Raw genomic sequence first — 14,811 nt, forward strand, 5'->3', positions numbered from 1 at the left:
CAACCTAAAGTTTAACAGAAAAGAAACAGTGAACCTTTGGGGTATATTTATTTCTTTTTCTGTATTTGCCATCCTGGTCTATCCCAGGACTCCTTGTACTTAATCTTTCATGCTGTGAAAGACCCTCCAATATAAGCTATTCTGATTTTTTTGAAATATCAGACAAGAAATATATGTATATATACATACACACACACACATATATATACATATATATTCACATACACATAGATATATACAGATACAGATATCAACTCACACACATCTGTTGGAATCACCTAAATAAAATTTATATAAATCATTAGCTAACTAAGTTTACTGAATAAGGGAGAAAACATTTGCCAAGATATATTGTTAGAGGAATTTAAACCACCAACTAATCCACACAAGGGCTGAACTCCCCAAACACAGAACCAGATTAGCCGACAGGGAGCTAGCAAACGGAAATAAGCGTGCAAATAACTAACACTGTTTCTAAAAGTGTGATAAAACACAATGTTTCTTCAACTACTCTAAATATCTACAGAGTAATATATATAGTATAAAAGGTGGTAGGAACAGTCAGACTGGATGAAGTCGCCTTTGTTGCTACAGGAGAATCATCTTCTCCTCTGCCTCGTCTTCCAGGATGCTCCCTGCCCCCACTGGCTGATGGACCCGTGTGCACTGGGTCACGAAAGCCCACGAGAAGTCAGCAGAGATTTCTTCCTTGCCCTAATCGCTACTGAGTCAGCACCTGAGCCCAGCGTTCTAACTCCTTATTATCACCTGAATCCCCTCCACCCACTCCTCCCCTCCATGCTCCCCATCATGCCTTTAGTTCAGGGCTGGACTCAGGAAATCCACAGGAAGCGGACCTCACAGTCAGAGTCAGGAGGGATAGAGGTAAGCGCGGTGCCGTGGGGTCTCAGAGGGAAGGGCCCACCCCAGCAGGGACAATGGAGGGGGGAGTCCTGAAGGAGGGGGCGTCGCAAACTGAGGCTTAGCCTGCTGTAGCAGGAAGGAGAGGGAAGGAGAGGCAGAGGCCTGAAGCATCTGTGCAGGAATCATCTGTTCCTTTTGGAGGAATGAAATTGAACTTGGGGGTGGGGAGGTGAACGCTACACAGCAAGATGGCGAAGTGGAGGGGAGGGGCTGTTTACAAAGGAGCTTGGATTCCATCAAGCAGGTGACTTCCCAGAATTAAGGTGGGGAGGGTCAACATCAGACATGCATTTAAAATCTCGGTTGCATAGTGTTACTGGAACAAGGCATGAAGAAAGGGAGTCTGTCTGATCATGAGAGCCACACTTCACATGATACTTGGGAAGCAGAAACCGCAGGCAGGGAGCAGCGCCAGAGGTTCATGGTCACTGGAAAGATAAGCCAACATGCCTGGTCAAACTAGTTTGAATATCCCTGTTTTGTACTAAGGGATACCACCAATTCTCTTTTCCTCCCATTCATAGCATTCTGTAAGCAATGCCCAAGAAATTGATAAAAACTCATAAAAATGCATTGATTCTGGATCTCAAATCAAATTTTAAAAATGTTCCTGGATATATGTATAACTGATTCACTTTGTTATAAAGTAGAAACTAACACACCATTGTAAAGCAATTATACTCCAATAAAGATGTTAAAAAAAAAAAAGTTCCTGGATTATCTGCTATGGACAAAGCACCATGGGAAAGCCACTTAGAAGCATCAAATGTATCCTCTTTTGGCTGTAAAGTCACATTGGCATGAGACCAATTTTATTTCTTATACACATGCCCGCTGTTAGGATGAAGTAAACAATGACCAGCAAATAGTGGTCTGAACAAAGCGGAGTTTACAGTCAGATCCACGGGGCTCAAAGAAATGGAGAGGCCGAGGTACAGAGCAAAAGAGGAGAAAGTCCACCAAATTCAGCAAGATTCCAAGGTCAAATCTCCGGTAGGGCCAGAGGGATGAGCGTCAGCTCGTGCGTGTGTCTGATGCTTTCACTGAGCCTGGCGTGAACAGGTCCAGGATGGGCTGTGTCAATTTTCCAACAGGACTAGGGTCCTTTGGCAGATACACCCACCCGTGCATGCTCCAAGCTTGACAAGACTGTGACTTTAATCACACACACAGCACAGTAACCGCCACCAAATAACTTAACCGCATCCCTCGACCTGTTTTGCTCGAACTGCACATTTTTTCCAAAATTAAGGGAACTTTCAGCAAGGGTTTTCCAGAGTAGCGAAGGGTTCTAGGATCATAACAGATAGACCTGCCTCCCTATTTGTTATCACATGGCCTCCAGCCATTCCTTTTCTCACTTCCTGCCTGTGTCCTTAATCCCGACACTACCTTTCCAGAGGAGAGGTCTCTCCATGTTGGAACACCATCTTCTAGGCAGATCAGATCCTTAAAAAGCTGTATTGGTGCCTGAGAAACTCAAGTATCAGCTTTCCCAGCTTGGCCATTTTCAGTCATTGGAAAAGTGGTTTTGTTCGCCCTGAATCGATGAATTTCTATTGCAGCGTCTGTTCCTCTAACACACACAATAAACTGGCACTTGGCAGTGATTTAAAGAAGCAAACGGGCCAGGCTGCCATCAGAACAAAGCTGCAGGAGCAGAAGCAAGCCAGATTTAAATGCGTTAATTTACAGAAAAGCCTTTCTCTGAAGGCTAATACTTAATTCAAAACCAGCTGTCCTCTCCTTTGGGGGCTCAAGCTGCCTGCCTTCCCTCTAGTTAATCTGTACGAGAGAAACATGTCTGGTCCAAGATAACCAGGGAATCAAGCTACTGTAAGAGGTGCCCAGGCCTCCGGAGCCCGGCTCTCGCCTGGTTGAGGTGCTGACTCACGCTCCCCCCAGAAGACCCAGCCCCACCACCCTGCCCGAGATCCATCCTGACCTTGGCCTTAGCGGATCCTGGGCTTTGGCGTCTGCTGACCCCCTTCGGATAGTGGCCTTGTCACTGAGTCCTGCTGACTTGACCAACCCCTACGCCAGCCTCTCCAGGCCGGGAATGGCCATCACTGCCCCTACTTCCCCTGCCACCCTCAAAGAGCCAGGTTCTCGCTCTTGAACCCGGCCAGTGGCTGGTGCCCACTCCCCACTGATGGGAGGACGGGGTCAAGTCAGTTCCCCTCTCTTAGTATAAAACCCAGCTCTTCAAAAGGGACCACATTTGAGTTTGCTCCTCTAAATGAACCCTCTCACCTAAAGGAAACGTCGTCTGGTGTGCGTGTGTGTGTGCACACGCACATGTGTACACATCTTTCCCTACTCCTGGACACGTGAAGAGCAGCTTTACCCCCCTGGGAGGTGAGACCATGAGGCCAGGGCCCTAGAGCAGCTGTTCTCAACACTGACTTGAATGCATGTAAGAATCCCGGGATGGAGAGGGGGTGCTTTTCAAAATTTCCCAATGGCCACCATAACCTCCAATTCTAACTCAATTGGTGTAGGATGGAGCCTGGGCGTCGGGCTGGTCGGAAAAGCTTCCCAGGTGATTTTAATGTGCCACCAGGGTTGAAAACCACTGATTTAGAGAGAAAAAGGCAGAGACCGTCAGCTGAGACTCCTCAGTGTATTCAAGATGGAGAACATGCAATTTAAAAGCAATCGCTACCCAGGCTCCTCCCCCAGGGAAGATCATCTCTGTAGCCGACAAAGTAACCATTAGAACAGCATGTGGAATCCTGGTGCCATGTTTCATAAGCACAGTAACTCTGTAACCAGTCTGAGCCTTGGTTACCCCAACTATCAGGAAAAGGGCTACTCTAAATACATCTGTCTTGTTTCTCCCATCTCCTGTTTTCCAGCTTTATGCATCCCCTTCATCCCCCCATTTCAATACAGACTGTTTATTTATTTGCCTTTCTACTTCTCCAAAAATACTTTATGTGTTGCCTTGAAATTAGATTTGGGTAGTGCCTGCCCTCTAAGTAAATAATACTACAGAAACGATAAACCGTATAAATCCAGGGCAGGGTATGTAACACTGATGATGTGATATTCCATGATGCAGAGAACACTCCCTTCATGGGACCTGAGCTAACCATTCCACCAGGGGAAGCTGGTGCTGAGCCACACAGACCCCGCCCCCGGCCAGTCAGACAGCATCTCTCTCTGCTACATAGCAACTCTCTACCATGAAGCCAGCCTCTTTTTTATTCCCTCTGAGCTTGGTTTAATATCCACTTTCAAGTAGGAGATTCATTTTGGAACTATTTTCAGAGCAAGAATAAAGACATCCTTAAGGATATATTAGCTACATTACTTAAATCCAATGAAATACATAAATCTCTCACCCTGCAATAAACTCAACACGTAGGAGGGCAAGCAGTCTCCCAGATGGACCTCCCTGGATGAAAAATAGCCTGGAAATATACAAACGCCCAGGGTATATGACAGAATTTGGAATAATGCAGGCCTCTCTGGGACCCTGTCTACAATGATTTAGTTACGGAAAGTACCAAAGGATTTTTTAATATGTGTTTTCAGAAAACTTTAACATCCAGCAAGTCCAGATCACAGCTGAGCTCCAGACCTCCATCGTCAACTGGTCATCTCCACCCGGCCATTCCCAAGACCAGCATGTCTGAATCAGAACTCATCACCTGCCCTCCGGCTCCTGGATTTCTGATCTCAGCTAATGGGGTCGTTATCCACCCAGGTATCCAATCAGAAACCTGATAGTTATCCTAGAATCCACTCTCCCCTCAATCCTCTCCCCACTCTTCCTGAATCCCTAGGTCCTGGAGATTCCATTTTGCCTCTTGCATCCCAACACACAGCTCCTGTTTCAATGCATTGCTTCCCCGAAGCCTCCAATGGCTGCCTAACTGCTCCCCCTAGAGTGAGTCTTGCCCGCCCCCCAATCTATCCTTCCAAGTTCAGCAACAATATCTTTATGAAACAAACCTGATCACATTGCTCCTTCCATTAAAACACTTCAAGGTTCCCCACTGTCTAGAGGATAAAGCGGGCTATACAGCCCCCCACGATCCAGCCTTCCCAACCTCGGGTCTCCCACACCTCGCCTTGAACCCTCCACCTGGTCCAGTGAGCTATGTGGAGTTCCCAGCACACCAGCCTGCCTCCCCATCTCCTTTCCTCTGTTTGCACTGCTCCTCCTGGTTGGAATATCCCCCTGCCTTTCTGTCCTCAGCAAAATATATTCATTATCTGGACCCACCTCCTCCAAGAAGCCTACCCTCACACCCCACCCCAAAGGGAGAACTGGGCAGCCCTACTCTTGAGCCCCTGGTCAGACCTCTCACACAGTATCTACGACGTTATTGCACTTATTTAGCTCCTGGAGGGCAAGGATTGTATTTTGTCTTTTCAACCTCAGTTCCAACTGATGCATGGGAATTTACTAAACATCAGTGAAATGAATGAATGCTTCACTGGTGGCTTCTAACAGCAGTTTCAAAACTATCTTCTTTACAACTCATATACTTTGCTTTCGGCTGCTTACGACGTGGAACGGCTTCTTACTCCACTTATAAATCGTTTGCAAGGGACCGAAACAATAAATCAGTACAGGAGATACAGCACCTTTTATACCCCGAGAAATCATTTCTTTGTTTTCCATTCCTGAAAAAAGGGTCACACTTCAAGGCACCCCAACAGCAGAGAGTGAGAACTATCAAAATAAGTGATTCCCAGTACCTGGTCCTCCCTTGCTTTTATTTTTTCTTAATATTTATTTTTATTTTTTATTGAAGTATAGTTGATATATTTATTTTTTAATTTTTTTAAATTGGCCACACCGCACAGCATGCGGGATCTTAGTTCCCCCACCAGGGATTGAACCCATGTCTCATGCATTGGGAGCGTGGAGTCTTAACCACTGGACCGCCTGGGAAGTCCCCTCCCTTGCTTTTAAATGCCCTCTTGCTGGACGTGTGTATTACCTGAATGAGGCACAGGGTGGAGACACTACTTAAAGCAGAGGGACCAAGGCATGAACGAAGACTGGCTTATGAAGTCTACACTGCTGCCCTTGCCCATGTAGATGCAAGATAACACTGAGAATAAAACTGACTTGCCCGGCTTTGTGGCTTCTAAGCCCATAAGGGAGACACATGAAAATAAAGGCACCATCCTTGACTCAGCATCCAGCAGCCCCTGTGCCCCAAGGTAAGCCCTCTGGGAAGCTCCGAGCCCACCCAGAATTCCATCTCAAATGCCAAATATCTGCAATGTGGCTACAACTTAATACACAACCAATATCCTCTTCTCTGAGTGTTGATTTCATACTGGAAAATGAACAATTTAAATAAATGTTTCATTAACATACTGTTTTCCTGCTTGATGCTAATGTACTTAGAGTAATTTGTTTTCCCAAATTCTCTGCCACAGAATCATTTCATGCAGTCCTCACAGGACAACCTGAAACTCTTCAGGTCCCTAAGAGACAACCTAGAAACCAAACAAACAAATAACAGAAAACCCCTGTACTAAAAAGCCATTGAGACCCATTTGTTCTAGAACATACATCACATATGCTGCAGAACAGGAAGATCCGGACCACCTCAGTGGCGCTGGGTTTGTACTGACGGCAACAAAGCATTGTTCAGAGGGCACTGTTGGTCCCCAAGACACGGAAGTGGGAGAGGTGGCTTACTCAGGAAGAATGCAGACAGTGTGACATCTTGTTTTGAGACCCTGTAAGGCTTGTTCCCATTTCTCTTTGCTTATCTGATTCTTACTTTGTGCTGATTCCAAACCCCCAAAATGTCAAGGATATTTCTAACATCTTTTACTAATAGGAGAGCTTAAAAACTTCACAGCACAATGCTCAGATACACTCCAATCACGCAAAAGCAGGTCCCATATAAAGGTTTGTTCCCCCAAACCTTGTGAGACACGGGGGAACGGCTTGATCATGAGGACATGGGGAACAGCCTGGACACCACGCTAATGGGAGGCCGTCTTTTGGGTGGATCCAGCCACGTCAGAATGGTTCTCTGTGCACGACTGGGCTGGAGGCATGATTTTGATTTGATTCTGCGATACTGCGATTTATAAGAAATATACATTTGGTCACTGAGATGACCAAAATATATTTCTCATATATATATTTGGTCTTGTCCACGGCTCCTGACTCACGGCTCCCAAAACCCTTGGAGTTTCCTAAGTGTTGAGAGAGACAGAAGTTTCCTTGTTATGTGAATGAGGTGACTTTTAGACGCACCTAAGGATGGGGGCTGGTTGCCAGGAGAACCAACCACGTGACTAGAGGGTTGGGTTCCATCCCCCTGATTTCTGGGGAGGGGAGAGGGGCTGGAGGTTGAACCAATCACCAATGGCCAATGATTTTTATCAATCACGACTATATAATGAAGCCTCCATAAAAACCCCAAAGGACAAGTTTTTGTCCCTTTTTGGAGAGCTTCCACATTGGAGAACCAGAACGCTTCTGCATGCCACCGTGCTGCCCCACGCTCCAAGAGGACAGAAGATCCTTTGTTCAGGACCCTGCCCTGTGTATCTCTTCCATCTAGCTGTTGGTTTGCATCCTTTAATATCCTTTCAGAGTAATTCGGTAATCTAGTGAGTAAAGGGGTTTTCCTGAGTTCTGTGAGCCATTCTAGCAAATTGATCGAACCCCAGGAGAGGGTCCTGGGAACCCCTGACTTACAACCAGTTGGTCAGAAGTACAAGTAACAACCCAAGCTTGAGACTGGAGCCTGAAGTGGGGGGCGGTCTCATGGGACTGAGCCCTTCACCTGTGGGATCTGATTCTGTCCCCGGGTAGACAGTGTCAGGACTGAGTTGAACTCTCGGACACCCTGCTGGCAACAAAGAATTGTCTGCTGGTGTAGGAAAACCCTGAGCCACACACCTTGGAATTGGGTCCAGGAACCCTATCCAGGTTCTATTACATGGGGAGCAAAATCAAACTCAGTGAAGAGGTGAAGCAGGTAACCAGTGAGCTCTGGCACTTGCTGGGTGCCAGGTGGTGTGTGGCAGAGAGCAGGAGACCCACCAAAGACTGGAAATCACACTGCGGGGGGGGGATTACCTCCCTGGCTGTGCCACATCTGAGCTGCAAGGCGATGGACAAGTGACTTCCATGTCTGAGCTTCACCTCCTTCTTATAAAATAAAGCCACAACAACAAGAAAACAATAATAGTAACTGGGGGCAGTGGCAGCTACCCTTTCACTGAGCACTTACTATGCAGCAGGTGCTGAACAAACACTTGCTAAGCACCATCTCACTTAATCCTGAGGACACCTGGGAGGATACTGTTAACTCCAGTTTATGGAGGAGGCTCAGAGCTCAGGAACCAGCCCAAGGTCACCCAGCTGCAGGGAGAGGCGGGGTCTCGGTTCAAAACCGAGTCCATCTGACTGCCATGTTCTTTGGAGAGAATAACAACCTCAAATGACTGGCACAGACATCAGGAAATGCTATATAATCCGGAAAGTGCTCTGGACGCCCTACATGAAAGGCAGCCAGGGTTAACAAGCCCACCCCTCACTGCGGGCCAGCATCCTGGTCACGCTCTCCGACCACTGGGCAGCCAGCTCCCGGCAGCCTCCTCCCTCCCGTGGGTCAGAGGCTCAACCATCCCGGAGCACCATCCACTGGGCGGTGGGGGAAGGAGGCCGTCCCTCCCGGCACTTACTTTCTCAGGACCGCAATCTCATTCTCTATGCTGCTTTCTTTGCCCTTCAGTGCCTTCTTAGGGATACACTTCACCGCAAAGAGTTTTCCAGTTGCCTTCTCTTCAGCTAGGACCACTTCGGAAAATGCCCCGCTGTGAACAAAGAGGGAGAAAAAGAAGCGGCTTTAGATTCAGGAGATCTGGGCACTCCCGACAGCTCCTCTGATACCACTACCAAAATCTGAGTAATAACAAGAGGAACAATTCCCGGCATTCCTGTGACTTTTTAACCAGCCACACTCCCAACCAAACTTCTTTGTGCAGAGGGGAGACAAAGGCAAGTGTGAACTCTTGCAAAGGGACACAGGAATGCCCACGTGGGTGTGGGCACCTCCCAGTGCCACCTGCCATCCCGCACAACAACCAAGCAGCAGTCACTTGGGAGCAACAGAAAAGCTCCAGAAAGGTTCCTGCAGGAAAGATCAGGTCCATCTGAAGCTGTCAGCACCCACACCCCCAAGCAGACGAGAGGATAACACTGAAATGTCTAGATTCCTCCCAGGCCCTTTCATTCCCAAGAAAATTTCAGAGCACTTGGCAAAGCCGTAATTAATTCTCAGATAGGTAAGGGTGTAATTAACGTGTGGGACGGCGTGGTATTGACACAGGTTAATTAATTTGTAGGGCCGTGCAGGGCTGCAGTGAGCAGGCTGTTTCTTTTTTTCAACCAAACAAATAAAAACAAACATGATGCCCTGAGTGAGGAGAACTTCCTGCCTGAAAATAGAAATCTAACTCTGTGAGGCCACATCACCAAACTGAAAATGTAACCAGAACATACAGGGCCAGAGATTACATTTCTTCAGAGGGGTGGTCTGCGAGCCCCAGACGCTGCATTGTCCCCCCACCTGACACCTTGTCTATTTCCAGCAGACAACGCCTGGGTGCTGCTCTCGTACTGGGGCACAACTTCCCTAACAACTCAAACAAAAACAGACACCTCCATTGCCCGCTGCAAACCTCTGTAACCTGGGCTTTGTGCACGCGGGCCACGGAAAACCACTGAGTCATTCTCTATTCCTACACTTTCAGGAGCAACTCATTTCCTCTGATACACACCAAACATGGCTTCTAAACAGTTATGACTAGAGACAAACTCTCCTACATCAAAAGAAACCACTAGAAGGACCAATGTCCCAATGTCATCCCAATATTGGTCCTTTGGGGCCTTTGTTCTTCAGCCAACATCAAAGAGATGCCTAAGCAATGGAGGAATGGATACAGAAGATGTGGTACATATATACAATGGAATATTACTCAGCCATAAAAAAAGAACAAAATATTGTCAATTGCAGAAATATGGGTAGACCAAGAGACTACCATACTGAGTGAAGTAAGTCAGACAGAGAAAGACAAATATCATATGATATCGCTTATATGTGGAATCTTAAAAAACTGATACAAATGAATGTATTTACAAAACAGAGAGTCACAGATGTAGAAAACAAACTTATGTTTACCAAGGGGGAAAAGGGGAGGTGGGATAAATTGGGAGCTTGGGATCGACATACACACACTACTATATATAAAATAGATAATAAGAACTATGGTATGGCACAGGGAACTCTACTCAATACTCTGTAATGACCTATATGGGAACAGAATCTAAAAAAGAGTGGGGAGATTGGTTCAAGATGGCAGAGTAGAAGGACGTGCTCTCACTCCCTCTTGCAAGACCACCAGAATCACAACTAACTGCTGAACAATCATCGACAGGAAGACACTGGAACTCACCAAAAAAGATACCCCACATCCAAAGACAAAGGAGAAGCCACTATGAGACGGTAGAGGGGCGCAATCACAATAAAATCAAATCCCATAACTGCTGGGTAGGTGACTCACAAACTGGAGAACACTTGTACCACAGAAGTCCACCCACTGGAGTGAAGGTTCTGAGGCCCATTTCAGGCTTCCCAATCTGGGGGTCCGGCAACTGGAGGAGGAATTCCTAGAGAATCAGACTTTGAAAGTTAGCTGGATTTGATTGCAGGACTTCGAAAGGACTGGGGGAAACATAGACTCCACTCCTGGAGGGCACACACAAAGTAGTGTGTGTGCATCAGGACCCAGGGGAAGGAGCAGTGACGGCATAGGAGACTGAACCAGATCTACCTGATAGGGTTGGAAGGTCTCCTGAAGAAGCGGGGGGTGGCTGTGGCTCACCATGAGGACAAGGACACTGGCAGCAGAAGTTCTGGGAAGTACTCCTTGGCATGAGCCCTCCCAGAGTCTGCTATTAGCCCCACCAAAGAGCCTGGGGAGGCTCTAGTGTTGGGTCGCCTGAGGCCAAACAACCAACAGGGAGGGAACCCAGCCCCACCCATCAGCAGTCAAGCAGATTAAAGTTTTACTGAGCTCTGCCCACCAGAGCAACACCCAGCTCTACCCACCACCAGTCCCTCCCATCAGGAAACTTGCAAAAGCCTCTTAGATAGCCTCTCATCCACCAGAAGCAAGAAGAAGTACAACCCTGCAGCCTGTGGAACAAAAACCACATTCACAGAAAGATACACAAGAGGAAAAGGCAGAGGGCTATGTACGAGATGAAGGAACAAGATAAACCCCAGAAAAACAACTAAATGAAGGAGAGACAGGAAACCTTCCAGAAAAAGAATTCAGAATAATGATAGTGAAGATGATGCAGGACCTCGGAAAAACAATGGAGGCAAAGATCGAGAAGACGCAAGAAATGTTTAACAAATATCTAGAAGAATTAAAGAACAAACAAACAGAGATGACCAATACAATAACTGAAATGAAAAATACACTAGAAGGAATCAATAGCAGAATAACTGAGGCAGAAGAACGGATAAGTGACCTGGAAGACAGAATGGTGGAATTCACTGCTGCGGAACAGAATAAAGAATGAAAAGAAATGAAGACAGTCTAAGAGACCTCTGGGACAACATTAAACGCAACAACATCTGCATTATAGGGGTTCCAGAAGGAGAAGAGAGAGAGAAAGGACCAGAGAAATTATTTGAAGAGATTATAGTCGAAAACTTCCCTAACATGGGAAAGGAAATAGCCACCCAAGTCCAGGAAGCGCAGAGAGTCCCATACAGAATAAACCCAAGGAGAAACACGACAAGACACATAGTAATCAAATTGGCAAAAATTAAAGACAAAGAAAAAGTATTGAAAGAAGCAAGGGAAAAACGACAAATAACATACAAGGGAACTCCCATAACGTTAATAGCTGATTTCGCAGCAGAAACTCTACAAGCCAGAAGGGAGTGGCATGATACACTTAAAGTGATGAAAGGGAAGAACCTACAACCAAGATTACTCTACCCAGCAAGGATCTCATTCAGATTCGATGGAGAAATCAAAAGGTTTACAGACAAGCAAAAGCTAAGAGAATTCAGCACCACCAAACCAGCTCTACAACAAATGCTAAAGGAACTTCTCTAAGTGGGAAACACAAGAGAAGAAAAGGACCTACAAAAACAAACCCAGAACAATTAAGAAAATGGTCATAGGAACATACATATAGATAATTACCTTAAATGTGAATGGATTAAATGCTCCAACCAAAAGACACAGGCTTGCTGAATAGATACAAAAACAAGACCCATATATATGCTGTCTACAAGACACCAACTTCAGACCTAGGGACACATTCAGACTGAAAATGAGGGGACGGAAAAAGATAGTCCATGCAAATGGAAATCTAAAGAAAGCTGGAGTAGCAATACTCATGTCAGATAAAATAGACTTTAAAATAAAGAACGTTACAAGAGACAAAGAAGGACACTATATAATGATCAAGGGATCAATCCAAGAAGAAGATAAACCAATTATAAATATATATGCACCCAACATAGGAGCACCTCAATACATAAGGCAACTGCTAAAAGCTATAAAAGAGGAAATCGACAGTAACACACTATTAGTGGGGGACTTTAACACCTCACTTACACCAATGGACAGATCATCCAAACAGAAAATTAATAAGGAAACAGAAGCTTTAAATGACACAATAGACCAGATAGATTTAAGTGATATTTATAGGACATTCCATCCAAAAACAGCAGATTACACTTTCTTCTCAAGGGCGCACGGAACATTCTCCAAGGTACATCACATCTTGGGTCACAAATCAAGCCTCAGTAAATTTAAGAAAATTGAAATCATACCAAGCATCTTTTCTGATCACAATGCTATGAGATTAGAAATGAATTACAGAGAAAAAAACGTAAAAAACACAAACACATGGAGGCTAAACAATACGTTACTAAATAACCAAGAGATCAGTGAAGAAATCAAAGAGGAAATCAAAAAATACCTAGAGACAAATGATAATGAAAACATGACGATCCAAAACCTATGGGATGCAGCAAAAGCAGTTCTAAGAGGGTAGTTTATAGCTAAACAAGCCTACCTCAAGAAACAAGAAAAATCTCAAATAAACAATCTAACCTTACACCTGAAGGAACTAGAGAAAGAAGAACAAACGAAACCCAAAGTTAGCAGAAGGAAAGAAATCATAAAGATCAGAGCAGAAATAAATGAAATAGAAACAAAGAAAACAATAGCAAAGATCAATAAAACTAAAAGATGGTTCTTTGAAAAGATAAACAAAACTGATAAACCATTAGCCAGACTCATCAAGAAAAAGAGGGAGAGGACTCAAATCAATAAAATCAGAAATGAAAAAGGAGAAGTTACAACAGACATCACAGAAATACAAAGCATCCAAAGAGACTACTACAAGTAACTCTATGCCAATAAAATGGACAACCTGGAAGAAATGGACAAATTCTTAGAAAGGTATAACCTTCCAAGACTGAACCAGGAAGAAATAGAAAATATGAACAGACCAATCACAAGTAATGAAATTGAAACTGTGATTAAAACTCTTCCAACAAACAAAAGTCCAGGACCAGATGGCTTCACAGGTGAATTCTATCTAACATTTAGAGAAGAGCTAACACCCATCCTTCTCAAACTCCTCCAAAAAATTGTGGAAGAAGGATCACTCCCAAACTCATTCTATGAGGCCACCATCACCGTGATACCAAAACCAGACAAAGATACTACAAAAAAATAAAATTACAGACCAATATCACTGATGAATATAGATGCAAAAATTCTCAACAAAATACTAGGAAACCGAATCCAACAATGCATTAAAAGGATCATACACCATGATCAAGTGGGATTTATCCCAGGGATGCAAGGATTCTTCAATATACGCAAATCAATCAATGTGATACACCATATTAACAAATTGCAGAATAAAAACCATATGATCATCTCAATAGATGCAGAAAAAGCTTTTGACAAAATTCAACACCCATTTATGATAAAAACTCTCCAGAAAGTGGGCATAGATGGAACCTACCTCAACATAATAAAGGCCGTATATGACAAACCCACAGCAAACATCATCCTCAATGTTGAAAAACTGAAAGCATTTCCTCTAAGATCAGGAACAAGACAAGGATGTCCACTCTCACCGCTATTATTCAACATAGTTTTGGAAGTCCTAGCCTCAGCAATCAGAGAAGAAAAAGAAATAAAAGGAATACAAATTGGAAAAGAAGAAGTAAAACTGTCACTGTTTGCAGATGACATGATACTATACATAGAGAATCCTAAAGATGCCACCAGAAAACTACTAGAGCTAATCAATGAATCTGGTAAAGTTTCAGGATACAAAATTAATGCACAGAAATCTCTTGCATTCCTATACACTAATGATGAAAAATCTGAAAGAGAAATTATGGAAACACTCCCATTTACCACTGCAACAAAAAGAATAAAATACCTCGGAATAAACCTACCTAAGGAGACAAAAGACCTGTAGGCAGAAAACTATAAGACACTGATGGAAGAAATTAAAGATGATACCAACAGATGGAGAGATATAACATGTTCTTGGATTGGAAGAATCAATATTGTGAAAATGACTATACTACCCAAAGCAATCTACAGATTCAATGCAATCCCTATCAAATTACCAATGGCATTTTTTATAGAACTAGAACAAAAAATCTTAAAATTTGTATGGAGACACAAAAGACCTCGAATAGCCAAAGCAGTCTTGAGGGAAAAAACAGAGTTGGAGGAATCAGACTCCCTGACTTCAGAGTATACTACAAAGCTACAGTAATCAAGACAATATGGTACTGGCACAAAAACAGAAATCTAGATCAATGGAAC

General features: G+C 44.4%; 1 protein-coding gene across 5 annotated transcripts in view; it reads right to left on the reverse strand.

The window, feature by feature from the left end:
- Positions 1-14,811, reverse strand: part of CAMK1D (calcium/calmodulin dependent protein kinase ID) — a 389,771-nt gene that overhangs the window by 240,691 nt on the left and 134,269 nt on the right. For all 5 annotated transcript variants that reach the window (XM_036841516.1, XM_036841510.1, XM_036841508.1 and 2 more), the window contains one exon: positions 8,605-8,736. Coding sequence is in view for 3 of the 5 variants with exons in the window: in XM_036841510.1 (XP_036697405.1) it covers positions 8,605-8,736 (132 nt within the window). In the remaining 2 variants the exon portion in view is untranslated. The remainder of the gene's footprint in view (positions 1-8,604; positions 8,737-14,811) is intronic.

The sequence above is a fragment of the Balaenoptera musculus genome, chromosome 2 (assembly GCF_009873245.2).
Source record: "Balaenoptera musculus isolate JJ_BM4_2016_0621 chromosome 2, mBalMus1.pri.v3, whole genome shotgun sequence".
In the NCBI taxonomy this organism is placed as follows: Eukaryota; Metazoa; Chordata; class Mammalia; order Artiodactyla; family Balaenopteridae; genus Balaenoptera; species Balaenoptera musculus.